The sequence below is a fragment of the Nestor notabilis genome, unplaced genomic scaffold, assembly GCF_000696875.1.
Source record: "Nestor notabilis isolate BGI_N333 unplaced genomic scaffold, ASM69687v1 scaffold12126, whole genome shotgun sequence".
Classification (NCBI taxonomy): domain Eukaryota; kingdom Metazoa; phylum Chordata; class Aves; order Psittaciformes; family Psittacidae; genus Nestor; species Nestor notabilis.
Window position 1 is genome coordinate 9,920 of NW_009934284.1, and position 14,017 is coordinate 23,936.

A 14,017-nucleotide genomic window follows, 5' to 3' on the forward strand; every position below is an offset into this window, starting at 1 on the left:
CAACTGCACATTATTAAAAAGGAAAGAACAATGGAAACTCACACTTTTTGTGAAAATATACTGGAAAGAAAATGTTCATGTCCCTTTTGTTTGCCATGATGCTGCCTAACACAACATGAAAAAGAACAAGAGTATTGGCACAGATCACTGCATTTGCAGAAACGTATCTTAAATGCTTGATATCCTTGATAAGAATGTGAAATATGGTATGAACGAACTCAATACTACTTTTTAGCTATTCACACTTATTTAAATAACATCTATCAAATGCAGAAAGTTTTAGTAACTCCCACTAACTGAAGCATAAGCATCACTGTGGTCTGGATGCGCTTTGCTATCTCATGCGTCACCAGTTTTTTAGCAGAATGATCAGGAATGAGGTATTTTCTTCCTGGTTTGGTTTGAAAAAACTGATCTGTTAAAACTCAACTTCGTGCAGAAGCAGATTAATTTTGAGAAGACAAATTTTCTCAAAATCCACCAGAAAACTAATCCAGCAACAACAAAAGTACCAGCTTTGTCAGTAGAAATATCTGAAGTCTGTTGGCTTGCACTCTGCCCACACGTGGTGGTTCTTGCATTACCCATTTTTTGTGAAGAAACTTGAGGTTCAGTTTTTCCTACTAAAGGAAAGGAACGCTTTTGAAATCTTTTGCGCTCCAATGAGAAACGTTTCCTCCAAGCAATACCATACCCCAAACACTTTCCAAACTTCTGCTCTGTCCACATTCACTAGCAGTAGAAGGAAGAAACATGGTGAAGAAAAGGACAGTGATGACAATTGATTTAGCTTCACGTCATTTTTGCTATGTGCTGTATGTTTATAATGTTACACTGTGTCTGTTTATGTCAAAGCTGCACCTTCTAAGGACACAAACACCTTCAGAATTGTCTTAATCTAAGCACATGCAATTCCACTGAAACCACTGAGGAAAGTTATATACCAAAAGTTAAATTTGCAAGTTTAGCCATCAAGTCTCTGGGAAAGCAACAGTAACAATATTATTTTCTATAATCAGACAAAACTAAAATCAACAGGCTTCTGGTTAGAGATTCTGGGCATCTCTTTAATGTATATCAGTAATAACAGACAACTCACTAAATGCTAGTAATTGTTTTATCTACATGTAGCGTCACACAACCTTGGCTAAACTGAGGGTTCCTGTAGAGGATTTAAAATGCTTTTTTGGCAAACTTAGCACATCGAAGTTAATTAATAATAATAATAATGATCATCATTGGCAGCAGCAGCAGCTTCAGCTCCAGGATGCATAAATAAATTAATTTATATAAGGAAGACTTGCAGAGATTTTGAAACTGTAGTTAAGCCTCATAAAAATCCCAGTGTGGTAATCAAATGCACATATGCTTATTGCTGAAATGTCTTCTTGAAGCCCAGAGAAGTTGAATTAATTGTTTCATTAGTTTACCATGGTTCATAATTCCTACCTCCAAATCTCTTGTTTGTTGTCTATCACTGTGAGAACTCAACCAAATTAGCATGATTTATAAAAACAGACAAGGAGACTGCAATATACAAAGCTTATTTCTTTACTAAATGAGCTTATATGACACAAGTCTCAACCCCTAAAAATATTTTCAAATTCATTACAGTTGTTTACCATGGGTTTTATTATTTCATTTATTCCAGTAGCACTTTGATACTTCTTTAAAGATCAGTGGAATAAGTATTCTATGTTTGTATTACAATAGTTCCTAGAAGACCTCACTATTACCATACTATTACCTTGACCAAGCAATACACATGGATTATTGGGATAAAAATAGACATAAATCTTACTTACTGAACTAAGCAGACAGAGAAAAGAAAAAAACGCATCTGTTTAGTCTTCCTACAGGTCTGATTTTTTTTTATAAAACAGAGTTAACCAGTCTATTCAAAACTGCAGAAAAAAGCCTATACTTAACCTAGGGATTAAGCCCAGACTTCTGCATACAAATGTATTTTCTTAGTTGTATGACTGGGTCCAGATTTATTGCATTTTTCTTTTTACTATATTGCATAGAATCGATCATATCAAAAAGCAAGTGAAATACAAAAATATGTATGTAGTAATATTTCCATTGGATAAACTATTCAAAAGAAGATAAAATTCTATGACTAAATGTCAGTCATATATGTGTGTGCACACACTTTCATATATATACATATATATACTGTATATATACACATCTATATATGACTGCAGAAATTGTGAAGCCAGAAATCAAGTTCCACCTACTGTATTGTGTCTTATCTCACTGTGTTTCTATTCCTGCCTTGCTTATGTATGTAAGTTTACACATACACCTTGATGAGTAGCAATGCTTTGAAGATTGAGTTGTTGAACATCTTACATGTCCTTTTTCCACTAAAATTAATTATAATTAGTAAATACTAATAGATTTTAGTAATTTATACACCTTTTGTTCATAGGTAAGCAAGCCAGCCAGTGGCTACTATTCTGTATATTTCTGAGCCGTTCATTTCCATTACCCCATACATTAAGACTTACCTTCCCCAAAATCATGGTGTCAAAACAAAGAACCCAGAACCCGCCTGACACCTCCATTTTCTGATAAGGAATCTACTGTTTGATGTTTCTTCTCCATACTTCATACTTCAAATGTTTTATTAATGAAACAAAGCAAATCTAAGATGTACTTGTTTTCCTTCTCAGTTATGGATAATAATTTCATAGTCAGCGGTCCTGTTTATGCTATCCTTTATGGTCAACTCCTTCTTTGGTTTGCCTTATTGACAACATATAGTTTCAAAGCCCAAAACCCATTGCTTTACAATTGTTATTTAGAGTTTCCCATTGTCTAAAATAAATTTGCTTTCTGGTAATCACATGATGGTTATATCTCACAACTGTGTCTGGTGTGTTTCCTGTTTTGGGTTCGCTTATTAAACCGAAGAAAAGTTCTCAGAAGCTGGTGGTGGATGGGGAGAGTCTGAATTGGCAGCTTTATTACAATTCAATATTTCTCTGATAAAGGCATAGGAAAAGAAGAAAACTGCATTAAGCATAATAACAAAAATGAAGGGCTTCAGAGGAGTCTAACTGCACCAAAAAAAGTACCATCTCCATCCAAGGATATTTTGGCCCTTCTCCGTGGTATTGTAAGTTGAAGTTCGTCCCCTTCTTCTAATTTCGCAATGCCTGGCAAAAGATTTGAAATGTTTTTAAGTTAATATTTCAAATACATTATTTTCATAAACTGCATTCAGAAAGTCATTACACGTCATCTTACAAATATAAGCATAGCTTGTTACTTGTGACAAGTGCTTTTTTATCTTTTAGGCACAATCTTAGAAATTGCAGCCTACGCAAAGCTGACACTTAACATCCTTTGTGGAGCTAGACCTACTTTCCATTCTGCACTCAGCATACCACAGTTCACTTATGCAGCCACTGCAAAACTTCCTAACAGTGGTGTACCCAGATCCCTCAACTTATGGTGATGTGACCACCAAAGTCAGCATTGGGTATTTCTGGTCCTAGACCACTCTGTTCCCACGCTTCTGGAGGAGGTCTTATGAGCTTTACCCACCAAATGAAGTTACCAGACATCAGCTGATCCACTGCAACTGCAGAGCACAAAAGTCTGCTTCCTGCCAGTCACACATCAGCTGATGTGATAACTGAAAGCACCTCGCCTTCAAGTTGCAGTCACTGATCTGAGAGCACATCCAACATCTGCTGTGACACATGCTCAGCAGCATGAGATATTGCAGTGGGATTTGGTTTTCCAGCTGAAAGCAGAAGGGTGGGAATTTGGGAAGCAGGAACCGTGAAGTGGCAGGAGGGAGTAGTTATCCTAGTTAAGAAAGGGGAGGAGTAATACAAGGGTAAGATAAAAGGATAGATGAAATTGAAGGTGGTTATGGCTCCAGAATGCATGGGTAGAGGGGCAAGAAATTAAAGAAAATGTTTGGACAGCCTCAAATGCCAGGAGGAAGTAGCTAATTTATGTTTATTTGTAAAAAATTCAGCTTCCTTCCCCATCCCATTTGTTTAATGCCATTACTTGCCAACAGTCAAGTCCATCACTCACTGTCACCCACTTTTTAATAAAGCATTGAAAGAAAAGATTTTATTTACACAGATCTTGCTGGAAAATAACAAAAGAGAAAACCCTCAAATCCACCATTAAGGGAGAAAGAAAAACAGGAGCAACCAAACAAGGTTTAATAGGCTTTGACAATAATTCGTGAATGCTACTGCATTACTACAAAAATTGGTTGGCTAAAAAAAAGTATGATGTTTTAAACAGAACATAGCTCCTAAATATTTTATTGGTATAACTAAATGTGGTACGCAACACCTAAGTTAAACTGAGTTCTTCAGTAAGGACAGTATGTACTTCTTTTGTCTACTTCAGGCATCTAACTGAAAACACCAAAGTATCTATGTTATATAGTCAGTGGAGAGAGGGGAATTGTTCAGATCACCTAAGTTAGATGCATACCCTCCAACTGCCGATACTTTATATAAAATGTATTTTTGAAAGTATTCTATAATTTTACATTTAACCAGATCCACAAATGCAGTCCATTTTCTTTACAACTGTCACAATACGTAATCACCCAGCACTACACATTCTATCTGGTGCAGTTTGTTTGCAAACAAAGAAAAGGAAAACTTAGATGTTTACCAGCAGTATAGCAAGAATTATTCGGATAAGACTGTGGCATATTTTGGATGCAACGAAACAATGTCACCAAGCTGAGATCATCACCAAACACATGGGCCTTCTTCCTCTGTATTAGGTGTCCCATAGCAAATGTTGTATCCGTATATAAAACCTACAGAATGAAAAGGTGCAGACTTCAAACATACTGTAAGGAGACATTAAAAATCCTTTTAAAAGCTTTTAAAAGTCAGATGCTGAAGGGAATTGAGCTTTCTCACCTGGCCATAAATGAAGAAATATCCTGTTTCTTTGATCACTATTTTATTTCCTTGTTCTTCCAGAGCTGTTCCACGTTTAAAGCTCAGAAGCCAAGGGACAATGCTTGAATCATCTAAAAGAAACAATAATTTTTGGGTAATCAGAAAGAAAAGTCACTTTCTTCATTTTCATCTGCCAAAAATTAACAAAGCTGACTTCTTCTAGTCAAGACTTCCAGTCTCACTAACTGGATTTCCCCACTGAAAAGAGGATATTTGCAACAGCTGTCCGGATGCAGGGACTTTTTAATTATTTTTAATTAGGTGACATAACTCAGTTACTGCTTTGAAGTTAGACAAGATCAGATGGAAGAGTTAATACATGGAATAGTTAGCTATAAATCATGGAACATATTCTTACCTTTCTGTTGGATATCACTTTTGCTGTCAGCAATCAGTTGCAAGCAGGCCTGTAGCACTGTGAAGTGAAAGCATTTTTAAATCAAAGAAATAGAAACCAGTAATAAAATAGAGTAAGCTTTTGAAACAACTTTAAAAAAAAAAAAAAAAAAAAGAAAAAAAAAGGCAAAAAGGGCATAAAAATTTTCTTGATCTCACCACTGATTTGAAAACATAACCTATTGATTTTAATGCAGATCTTACTCAAATGTACCAAAACAAAATTCACAGCACAACATGTATTAGATAACCTTCAGAAACCATGCAGCTAAGCAGGAAGCTTCAGATAGTAGCACAAGTAATACTTGCTTGTTTTAAGCTCAGGTCCCAATACAATTGGAATATGTAGCAGTAAGTCAAATGAGCTAGGAGTCATCAGATCAATTAGCCTTGTGCATTTTCTAAGCAACAATTAAAAAAAAAACCCCAACCCTGACAGCTAAGAGAGATATCAGATTTACTAACGATGTTCACGATATTCTTGAAAGAAATTAGTTTCCAGTCATGGTTGCTGTAAAGTGTTAGTCATATATACTGGTTATATGGTACTTTCAAAATAAATTCTCATGCGTATGTGCTTTCAATATGTTTTCAGATACCAACGCTCAGTCAACCTATACTGAGGCTAAGAGGGAAAATACTGAGATGACTGCTAGCAAATTAATGCACACATAACAAATAGCTTAGTATTTGTCAAAACTAAAGCATTGCTCAAAACTGTAGAGACTGGTGACATTAATGAGAAGTTTTATCAAAGAAAAATATTGCAGTATGTTAAAACATCGGCTCCAAATGAAAAAAAAGATCTTGTAAAAAAATCTGCTAAAAGGATAAAATAAAAAAAAGGTAGTTGCATTTGCTTAGAGCAGATTTTAATGAAAACATTTGGTTCTAGTGCTACTTTGAAGGGTGGAAAAGAGAGTAATAACACTTATTGCACTTGATAGAGACCAAATGCATTTACTAAGAGTCAAGAAGTACGGATTGCTGAATCTGTTTTTGTTTACCTCTTTTCGGGTAAGAAGGCTGGGGGTCAGATTTGGCCACTCTTACTATAACGGGCAGTGCCCTACTCCATGGGACGTTGTTTCTGCATGTACTCACATGTGCAAGCAAATGCCCAGCAGCACAAACCTCTCACTGCACAGCAGGCAGTGAAAGGATTTGAGTAGAAAGCAGTCTCTCTCTAAGCCTCCTTTCCAGAGGGGCCTGCCTGAAATTACCAGAAGGGGGCTGGATGCTCAGCAGCACTCAGTGGTGCCAGCTGGCATCTGGGAATGCTCCAATGTCAGAATAATCACACAACCTGTGAGCCTGCTTACATTAACAGGAACACTACTCTGCAAGCTCCCATATCCTACACTACAACATTTCTTGAGTTCTATCAATACTCATAAAAATGTGCAAAAATCTATAGCTTTTCAAACCAAGAATCTAAATGTATTTGAATTCCCTGCCTTTTGATAAGGAATAGAAAAAACAAGCTAACACAAAATCAAAAAAGGTGTTACACTTCAGTCATTTTTCTATCACACTTGTGAGCAACAGAATTTTCTAAAAAAGAAGCTTTCAAATAAAATAAAAATGTGGATTTCTGGAGTTGCACAATGAAGCACATCAAGTGATTTATTTCACAAGGTACTAATTCACTCTTTTTTGAAGCAAAGTGTCTTCCTAGTGAATGGAATTTGGTGATTCCCTGGTATTTCAGTAAGCTAAATAAAAATTTTCATCCCTGCTTTTAAAAGACCTTACTGGTGTGGCCACTGGATTTTCCACTAACCCAACAAAAGAGGATTTGTTATGATTCACACTAACCAGCTGCTATCTAGCTGTGTACAAATTAGTAGTGTCTACAAACAGTGGAACTTACGGCTACTTGAGCAACTCTTGTTAAACCTGCTCTGGAAATGTGATTGACATTTTTTAAACTACCCTGATTCACAGTCTGCAAGTCTGGATTCGTGTTTCGGTTGTTTGCAGCATTAAAATACTACTCATCATTGCTGAGAACGGCTACACAGTACCCACCAAGGTATTTTCCATATTTTTAAAACACGTATCAGCTCCGCTTTATTCTACAGATAGCAAATCTACATATATCCTCTAAAAAAAAACCCAAGCAAAAAACAAAAAACGAACAAACAAAAAAACCCCAAACAAACAAAAACAAAACCAAAAAACCTCACTGGCTTTTTTTTTTTTAGTGTATGCAAATAGAAATAAGGCTCCACAGAATATAGTAAGCTAGTTTTTCATGGAAAAATATGGACACAATAGTGTCATTCATGACAATAAAGAGAACAGAAATTAGCACAGCCCTTTTACCTAAAGCCACATGGGACAAATAATATCTAAAAAAGTGTTTGAGGAATTTAACAACAACATGCTTCAAAAATATGTTCAGAAGCCAAGACTGACACGTAACTATTTCCAGTATATACAAGTACTTCATTTTGACCTCACTGGAACTACATACATGCTTACAATTAAGTAATTCAATGAAACAAATTCAGAGCAAACAATACTATTATTAAGGAGAAAATATGCGTATACAGAGTATATTTTCTGCGTAAATTAACAGGGATTTTCAGTAAAAAGTTAACACTGAAATGTTAGCAATTCTACTCTGAGAAGAACCCAAATCTTACCTGAAGTACAGTATCAAGAATATATGCATTACAAAATATGGGTTGAATAGTTACTATAAGTACTGAGCAGAATAAAACAAAAGCTCTACCTGAATGCCCATCATCCCAGTGTAAATCAAACCTGAGCATCAGTTTTGTAGTCTAGAGTTTGTTAATAATTAATAATGCAAGCAGAAGACAAGATTCATAAAATATATCTTTAAAATGTGTAAAAATATTGAGACTGAGTGTCACCATAAGCTCCAGCTGTACAAAACAGTGTGTTGAGAACAATAAAGTGTGCTCCATCCTCTTTTGACTTTATAGCTTTGCTTTGATGAGCTTTTTTTTTTTTTTTTCCTGATTTTAACCGCTTTGCAGGGTGTGGTAGGAAGAACATTTCAGAATTTGTCTTCTTCTATGAACAGAACAGCCAATTCTGAAGAAGTCAGTGACTCCAGATGCCTTTATAAACCACAGCCAGCACATGAAGGGATGTGTTCTCTACGTGTTGAGCAATGAAACCACAGCTTAAAAAAATAGAAAAGTTAGCTTTTGCAGCAGGGTAAGAATGCAGCCTTTAACATAGCTGCATGATATTGGTAAGATAGTATTTGTCCTCCCATGCAAGTTTTTGTATTATTTAATTCACATGATCATTTTAATATTTTGCAATCCAACATCATAATCCATCCAGACAAAATTTCAAGTTTATTATCTGTGAACTCATGCATACATTTTAAAGTTTCACTACCTGAGGCCCAAGACACCCATCTCAATTTTTGCTGAAATTAAAAGAGCAAAACCTCTGAAATTATTAAAAAAAAAAAAAAAAAAAAAAAAAAGAGAGAGAGATTGAGAGAGAGAAAGGACCTGCCTGGTTAGATTCCTTCTTTGGTCTATAACTGTTCTCTGTAGACTTCCTAAAAGATCTTTTTTTGTTAAACCTGTTGGGATAATTAAGTATCCCAAAAGATACTTAAACACTAGATAAATCAATGTATAAATGATGTGCATGTTCTTTAACCATTTGCAGTTGTTCTTCCCTTAACTTCTTCATTTCTTACCACAAGAGACCTTTTACTTTTTGCTTGTGCATTTTTATAAACTGGTTAATTTGGTGCTTTTTAATTAAGAAGTCTTTATATGGCATTAAGCATGGATTAAGTCAGTCCCTGCACTAATACGGCTAGGTCATAGCTACATGTATGACTCAGATCTAACAAATACCTTCAAAATAGTAGTAGCGTTATTTTGACCTTAAGAGTATTACGAATAACATGTTACAACCAGAATAAGAAGAAAATAATATAATAGCAATTAAGAATAATTTATGTAGACTTCCATTATACAGTCTAAAATTTAAAAAAATCAGCCTATTTTGTGTATTTTTGATTGCACAGTTTTCCGCATAATACACAGCACCAATTCATTCCATAAATTGAATTCTTCATGTAAAATTGCAGGCATTTTATACACTAATTTTCTATCCCTTGACATAGAAGGGCGTACTTCCTTTTGAGTAACTGTTGTCAGCAGAAACAAAAAAGAATAACACATCTTTTCAAGAAGTAGGCCTTTTTTAAAGAGAACTCATATTTCCCTCTTCAAACAATAAAATAAGAAGTATTTTGAATATTTGGTGAGAGCATTTTACATGTGTCATTTGTTTAGACTAGTAACAAAAGGTTAGGTTTCTTAATTCTACGATCACTAAAATCAAATACTACTTGTGAAAGGTCTTTCTATCCCTCTGTCACAGTGACCTAAACCAACAACCTACAGAGTCAAAACACTTCTAACCAACAAATGTACCAATCTGCCAAAGCAAATGTATCAATCTGTCAGTAAGAACAACTATGCGAAGAACAATGGCAAAATTCTCACAACTTACACACTGTGCTTGCACGGCAGTAGTTGTTTTCTGTGGACACAACTGACATTGGAATACAACCTGGGAACTGCTAGTAAACAAAAAAATTGCCAAGTCACATGCCAGGTTAGCCTGCCTCACTGTTTTGTGGAATTACTCAGAATTTCTCCTCAGTTTCTTCCATACATGCAGTCAGACTGGTTGAGATGGATAAACTCAATACTCCAAAGTAGATACAGTTTATGGGTGCTCCAATCTGATTGCAGCAGAGTGTCACCTGAATTGACGTTTACAGAAGTCTTGATGCTCACCTCACGGGAATGAGAATCCCACAATAATTATCAGAATGAGGCACAGAGAGAGTGTATAAATGAAACTTGATATTCATACATTGAACTTAGGTAATGGAACCCATGTTTCTGGACTCAAGCGCACATACAGCTTAGGGACAAACATGCAGGCAAGGAAAGCGGTAATTGTGAACAGGGTACAAAACTCAGGAGAGGTTTCTGTTGTATGTAAATTTTCCTCTACAGGCAAAATTTATAAAAAGAAAGACAAGGAGGATTACATCTGTTCTTATTTGTCCTGGTATGACATTTGCCAGAAGTGGTTAGATGATCTATCTGCCTGCATATTAATAATGTGTACCTTGCAAAATCACTCATTGACTCCTACTCATTGCATCAAGAACTCTGGTTCTGACAGCTTTGTTTGAAATTGCTGCTTGAAACCCATCTCTTCAACCTACTTGAGCTGGAAATTTTCTCAAGACAGAAGATGCGCAACAACTGATGACTAATAATTGTATGCAAGAACACAGACAAATGCATACTCCATTAATGTATGAAAGAACAACATTGTGTTAGATCCATTTTCATTCACTTTACATTTTAATTACAATTAAAATTTGTGGCCACTTTGATGTGCGCAACATCAAACAAATAGAAAAAAAATAAAATAAAATGCAAACTCTATACGTTCAAGAAGGGCTGTGCTGGATCTAAGAAGAATCTATTTCTGGAATTTAATAATTAAAATTTAAAAAGAAAACACAATCAAATGACAGCTTTATTTATAAACAAAATAATGGTTCTGTATTTTACTTCTGCTCTCTGTTGAAGCACAAGAGAAACAATTCTATATGAGTGACATTTTCAAGTATTCACTTTCTAAGGAATTGGCGTGTGTTAAAGTGAAATTATGGGTCAACAATTAATTATCAACCAAACTCTACTTCGAGCGCTTGCTGAAGCAAACAGAAATAGGACGAGAACAAAGCATCTCACTCAATACCCTAATTTATCTGCCATTGTCCCAGAATGAGTGCAGCACATCTGCAGGATGATTTGGAGGCTGCCAGGATTCTGATACTGAGAAACGGATGTGAGAAGATCAAAATGCAGGGCCAGTAATTCTGTGTATAGGACCAAATAACAGACAGGATTCAGCACCATGAACAACACCATGTTCTCCTATTTCACTCACTCTGCTGAAACAAAATTTAACATTGACTAGTAGGTTCATGGTCATAGGTGAAATTTAATCTGAGAAAAATGTAACATTTTATTGAACTCTGACAAATTTAATCTGCTGTAATTAGAGCAGGCAGAAAGCTAACAGATAACCTTTCATATAAATACAAGATTTGTAACTTACTTTTTTTTATAAACAAAAATATGATGGTCATGTTAGAAAACTGTTTTTCAGTAGGTCAACCTATGTAGCTTTTCGTCTTTTAAATAAATATCCATATTCTATGCTTTCTGTCACCCATCCTGAACAATTTTAAAGCCAGCTGTATCTTTTTCTTTTTTTTTCTTTTTTTTAGAAAAAATCCAAAAAACTTACAGAAATAAGTAGCTTATATAGAATTTTATGTGAATAAAGTTAAATAGGAATAATCAAAGTTGGCTACTTCATGAGAAGAATTTTAAGTCTGCCAGAAACACACCTGAGGAGCTCGTAACCCTCCCTGTACACCCTCAAACAGGAACAAGAATAAAGATGAAAGCTACCATGAAAGGAACTGGGTAACTTGCAGAGTACTGATACTATAACATTAATTCAAAAAAAGACATGCCTCCTTATTTTTGACGATACTTGTGCTTTAGATTGATCACTACTTTTTATGTAGGAGTTGCTAGGGTGGGGAGAGCAGGGAAGCTTCGCATGATAGAAAACAAGAAATACAATTTAAGCAATCTTGTCCTCAGTCCTCTTTGTGAAATCACTCTTAGCCAAGACCCCGAGCCAAAGATTACTAATGAAATAGAATAAGACACATTTAAAGCTACGGATTTTGGGTTATGTTCTAAATTAATATTCTCTTTTAAGAATATTGGAGGTAAGTAGAGTGAGTATACTCTAGAACATAAATTTCATTTAGCTTGCTGAAGATTAAGCAAAATGCATTTCACATTGATTAGTCACTCAAAAGCATATTTTAAGCAAAGTTTGGTTTAGTCTTTACCTACAAATTACTCCATTTCAACTTCATCTATTAATAATTTAAGATATCAGCTTTTATCAGTTAAAACAACCTGAAAATTGTAAAAGGATTGAACTGATTTAGCAACTCAGGAACATTTTTGATTACTCAGTGCAATTAGAGTATGTATGCAAACTCTTATAATAAAGTTCTGTATTTCATCCTATCAGGCATCATAGTGTTTAGAAAGGAAAATAAAATTTAAAAATATAGGCATTTTTATCCCCAAAGAAAAATATATTCCACCCATATTCCAACATTATAATACATATCAGAGGTCTTCTATAGAGCAGAGTCTTCAACATTCTCTGCAGCACCTTTTAGAAAGGCCATGATAGAAAAAAATTTACTGGATAGGCATTCCTTTATTAACTTTGCTAATTATATTAATAGATTGATTTAGTGTAGAAATGATGCTAAACTTCTGAATTTATTGTAGTCTGCCTTTTTTGACAGGTACAAGTCAGCCTTTCTCTTTGAAAGCTCCTACTTCCCTAAATTAAGTAAATTTCTTGTTACTTCTCTCTTTCAAGATGAGCGTGTTTTCCCAGAAAAATGACTTGGCATTTTTAATAATAGCTTTCCCTCCCTATTATTGATCAGAGAGAAACAAGTTAGTTATTAGCCTGAGTTGAGACTGATGGATTTAGAATTTAGCAATTTACAATCTGAACGATTTGAAGTTGCTTTATTTAACTCTACCACATCATCAAGAAATACCTCCATTACAAGAAGCAGATATAGGATCTAACATTCAAAGTTCAACCTGCAGATACCATGAATATCTGGTACCTTAAACAGTATGTCCCTGCTCATTGCAGGGGGCTTGGACTAAATGGCCTTTAAAGGTCCCTTCCAACCCAAACCATTCCGTGATTTTGTATGGTGACCATTAAGAGAATATGCCCACAGTTGACACCATTCATTCAGCAGTAATTGTGGAAACTGTAACAGGCTCTGGGAGCACAGATGGGCTGACAGGAGAAGACAGGAGTCAAACACTGCTACTTTTCCCAAGACAGAATCCAACTGCAGCATCCCATCCCGCTCCACTGGATGCTATTTACCTGTTTCTTCCGTGTGGACAACAGACCTTCTACGCCTGCTTCTGCTCCCAGTCCAGATTTCCTTTTGGAAGTTTTCAGCTGGTCCAGGACCAGGAAGCCTGGTCTCCTAACGGGGAGAAGTGACAGCCAGTGAAAGCAGCCTTGCATTTGCCCACCCCCTGCAAGCTGAAAACCACCCCTCCAGCTTACCTGCCTGGCACCAGCTGCAGACACTTGAAGGAAGGAAGGAACAGGGGTACTCGCTTTATTTTCATCAGGGGACATGGGTGGCCAGTCTAGCGGAGACCTTGCGTGGACCCTGTAGATCAGCTCGCTGCGCAGAGCTTCTAGTTCTGTTTTCAGGGTGATAACATGGTAAAGAGACACTGCTGCAAGGCAAGAGCACAGGAGCATTGCAAGCCATAGGAATGTGACAGAAAATAGTCCTGTGGTGCCTGAAGCAGTGCCGGGGGGGGCAGAGGCAGAGAAGGCGGTATCCTTCTGTTGGGTGACGTGCACACAGTCCACGGATTTCATCTCTGCTCTTTCCTCACTAAAGCCAGAGGGAGAGTTCAGCTGTCCCCTTCCGAAGTGCAATCCATGTTACCAGTTGCTCTCTG

The 14,017-nt window shown here is 36.0% G+C and overlaps 1 protein-coding gene across 1 annotated transcript; it reads right to left on the minus strand.

The window, feature by feature from the left end:
• Window positions 1-2,638: 2,638 nt before the first annotated feature.
• Window positions 2,639-14,017, minus strand: TNFSF13B (tumor necrosis factor (ligand) superfamily, member 13b). Its single transcript, XM_010017255.1, has 6 exons — window positions 13,608-14,017; window positions 13,419-13,524; window positions 5,320-5,376; window positions 4,920-5,032; window positions 4,663-4,813; window positions 2,639-3,167 (listed from the first exon to the last, which is right to left on the minus strand). The coding sequence occupies exons 1-6, from the start codon at window positions 13,932-13,934 to the stop codon at window positions 3,055-3,057; spliced, it is 867 nt and encodes a 288-aa protein (XP_010015557.1). The 5' UTR covers window positions 13,935-14,017; the 3' UTR covers window positions 2,639-3,054.

Bases quoted from the DNA above. Each gene is read 5' to 3' on its own strand.
- TNFSF13B (XM_010017255.1), bottom strand. From the start codon at position 13,934: ATGAAATCCGTGGACTGTGTGCACGTCACCCAACAGAAGGATACCGCC. The intron at 5,377-13,418 runs GTAAATAGCATC...TTCACTTCACAG, and splicing joins TGTCCACACGGAAGAAACAG to TGCTACAGGCCTGCTTGCAA. The intron at 5,033-5,319 runs GTAAGAATATGT...TGTTTCTTTTAG, and splicing joins AAGTGATATCCAACAGAAAG to ATGATTCAAGCATTGTCCCT.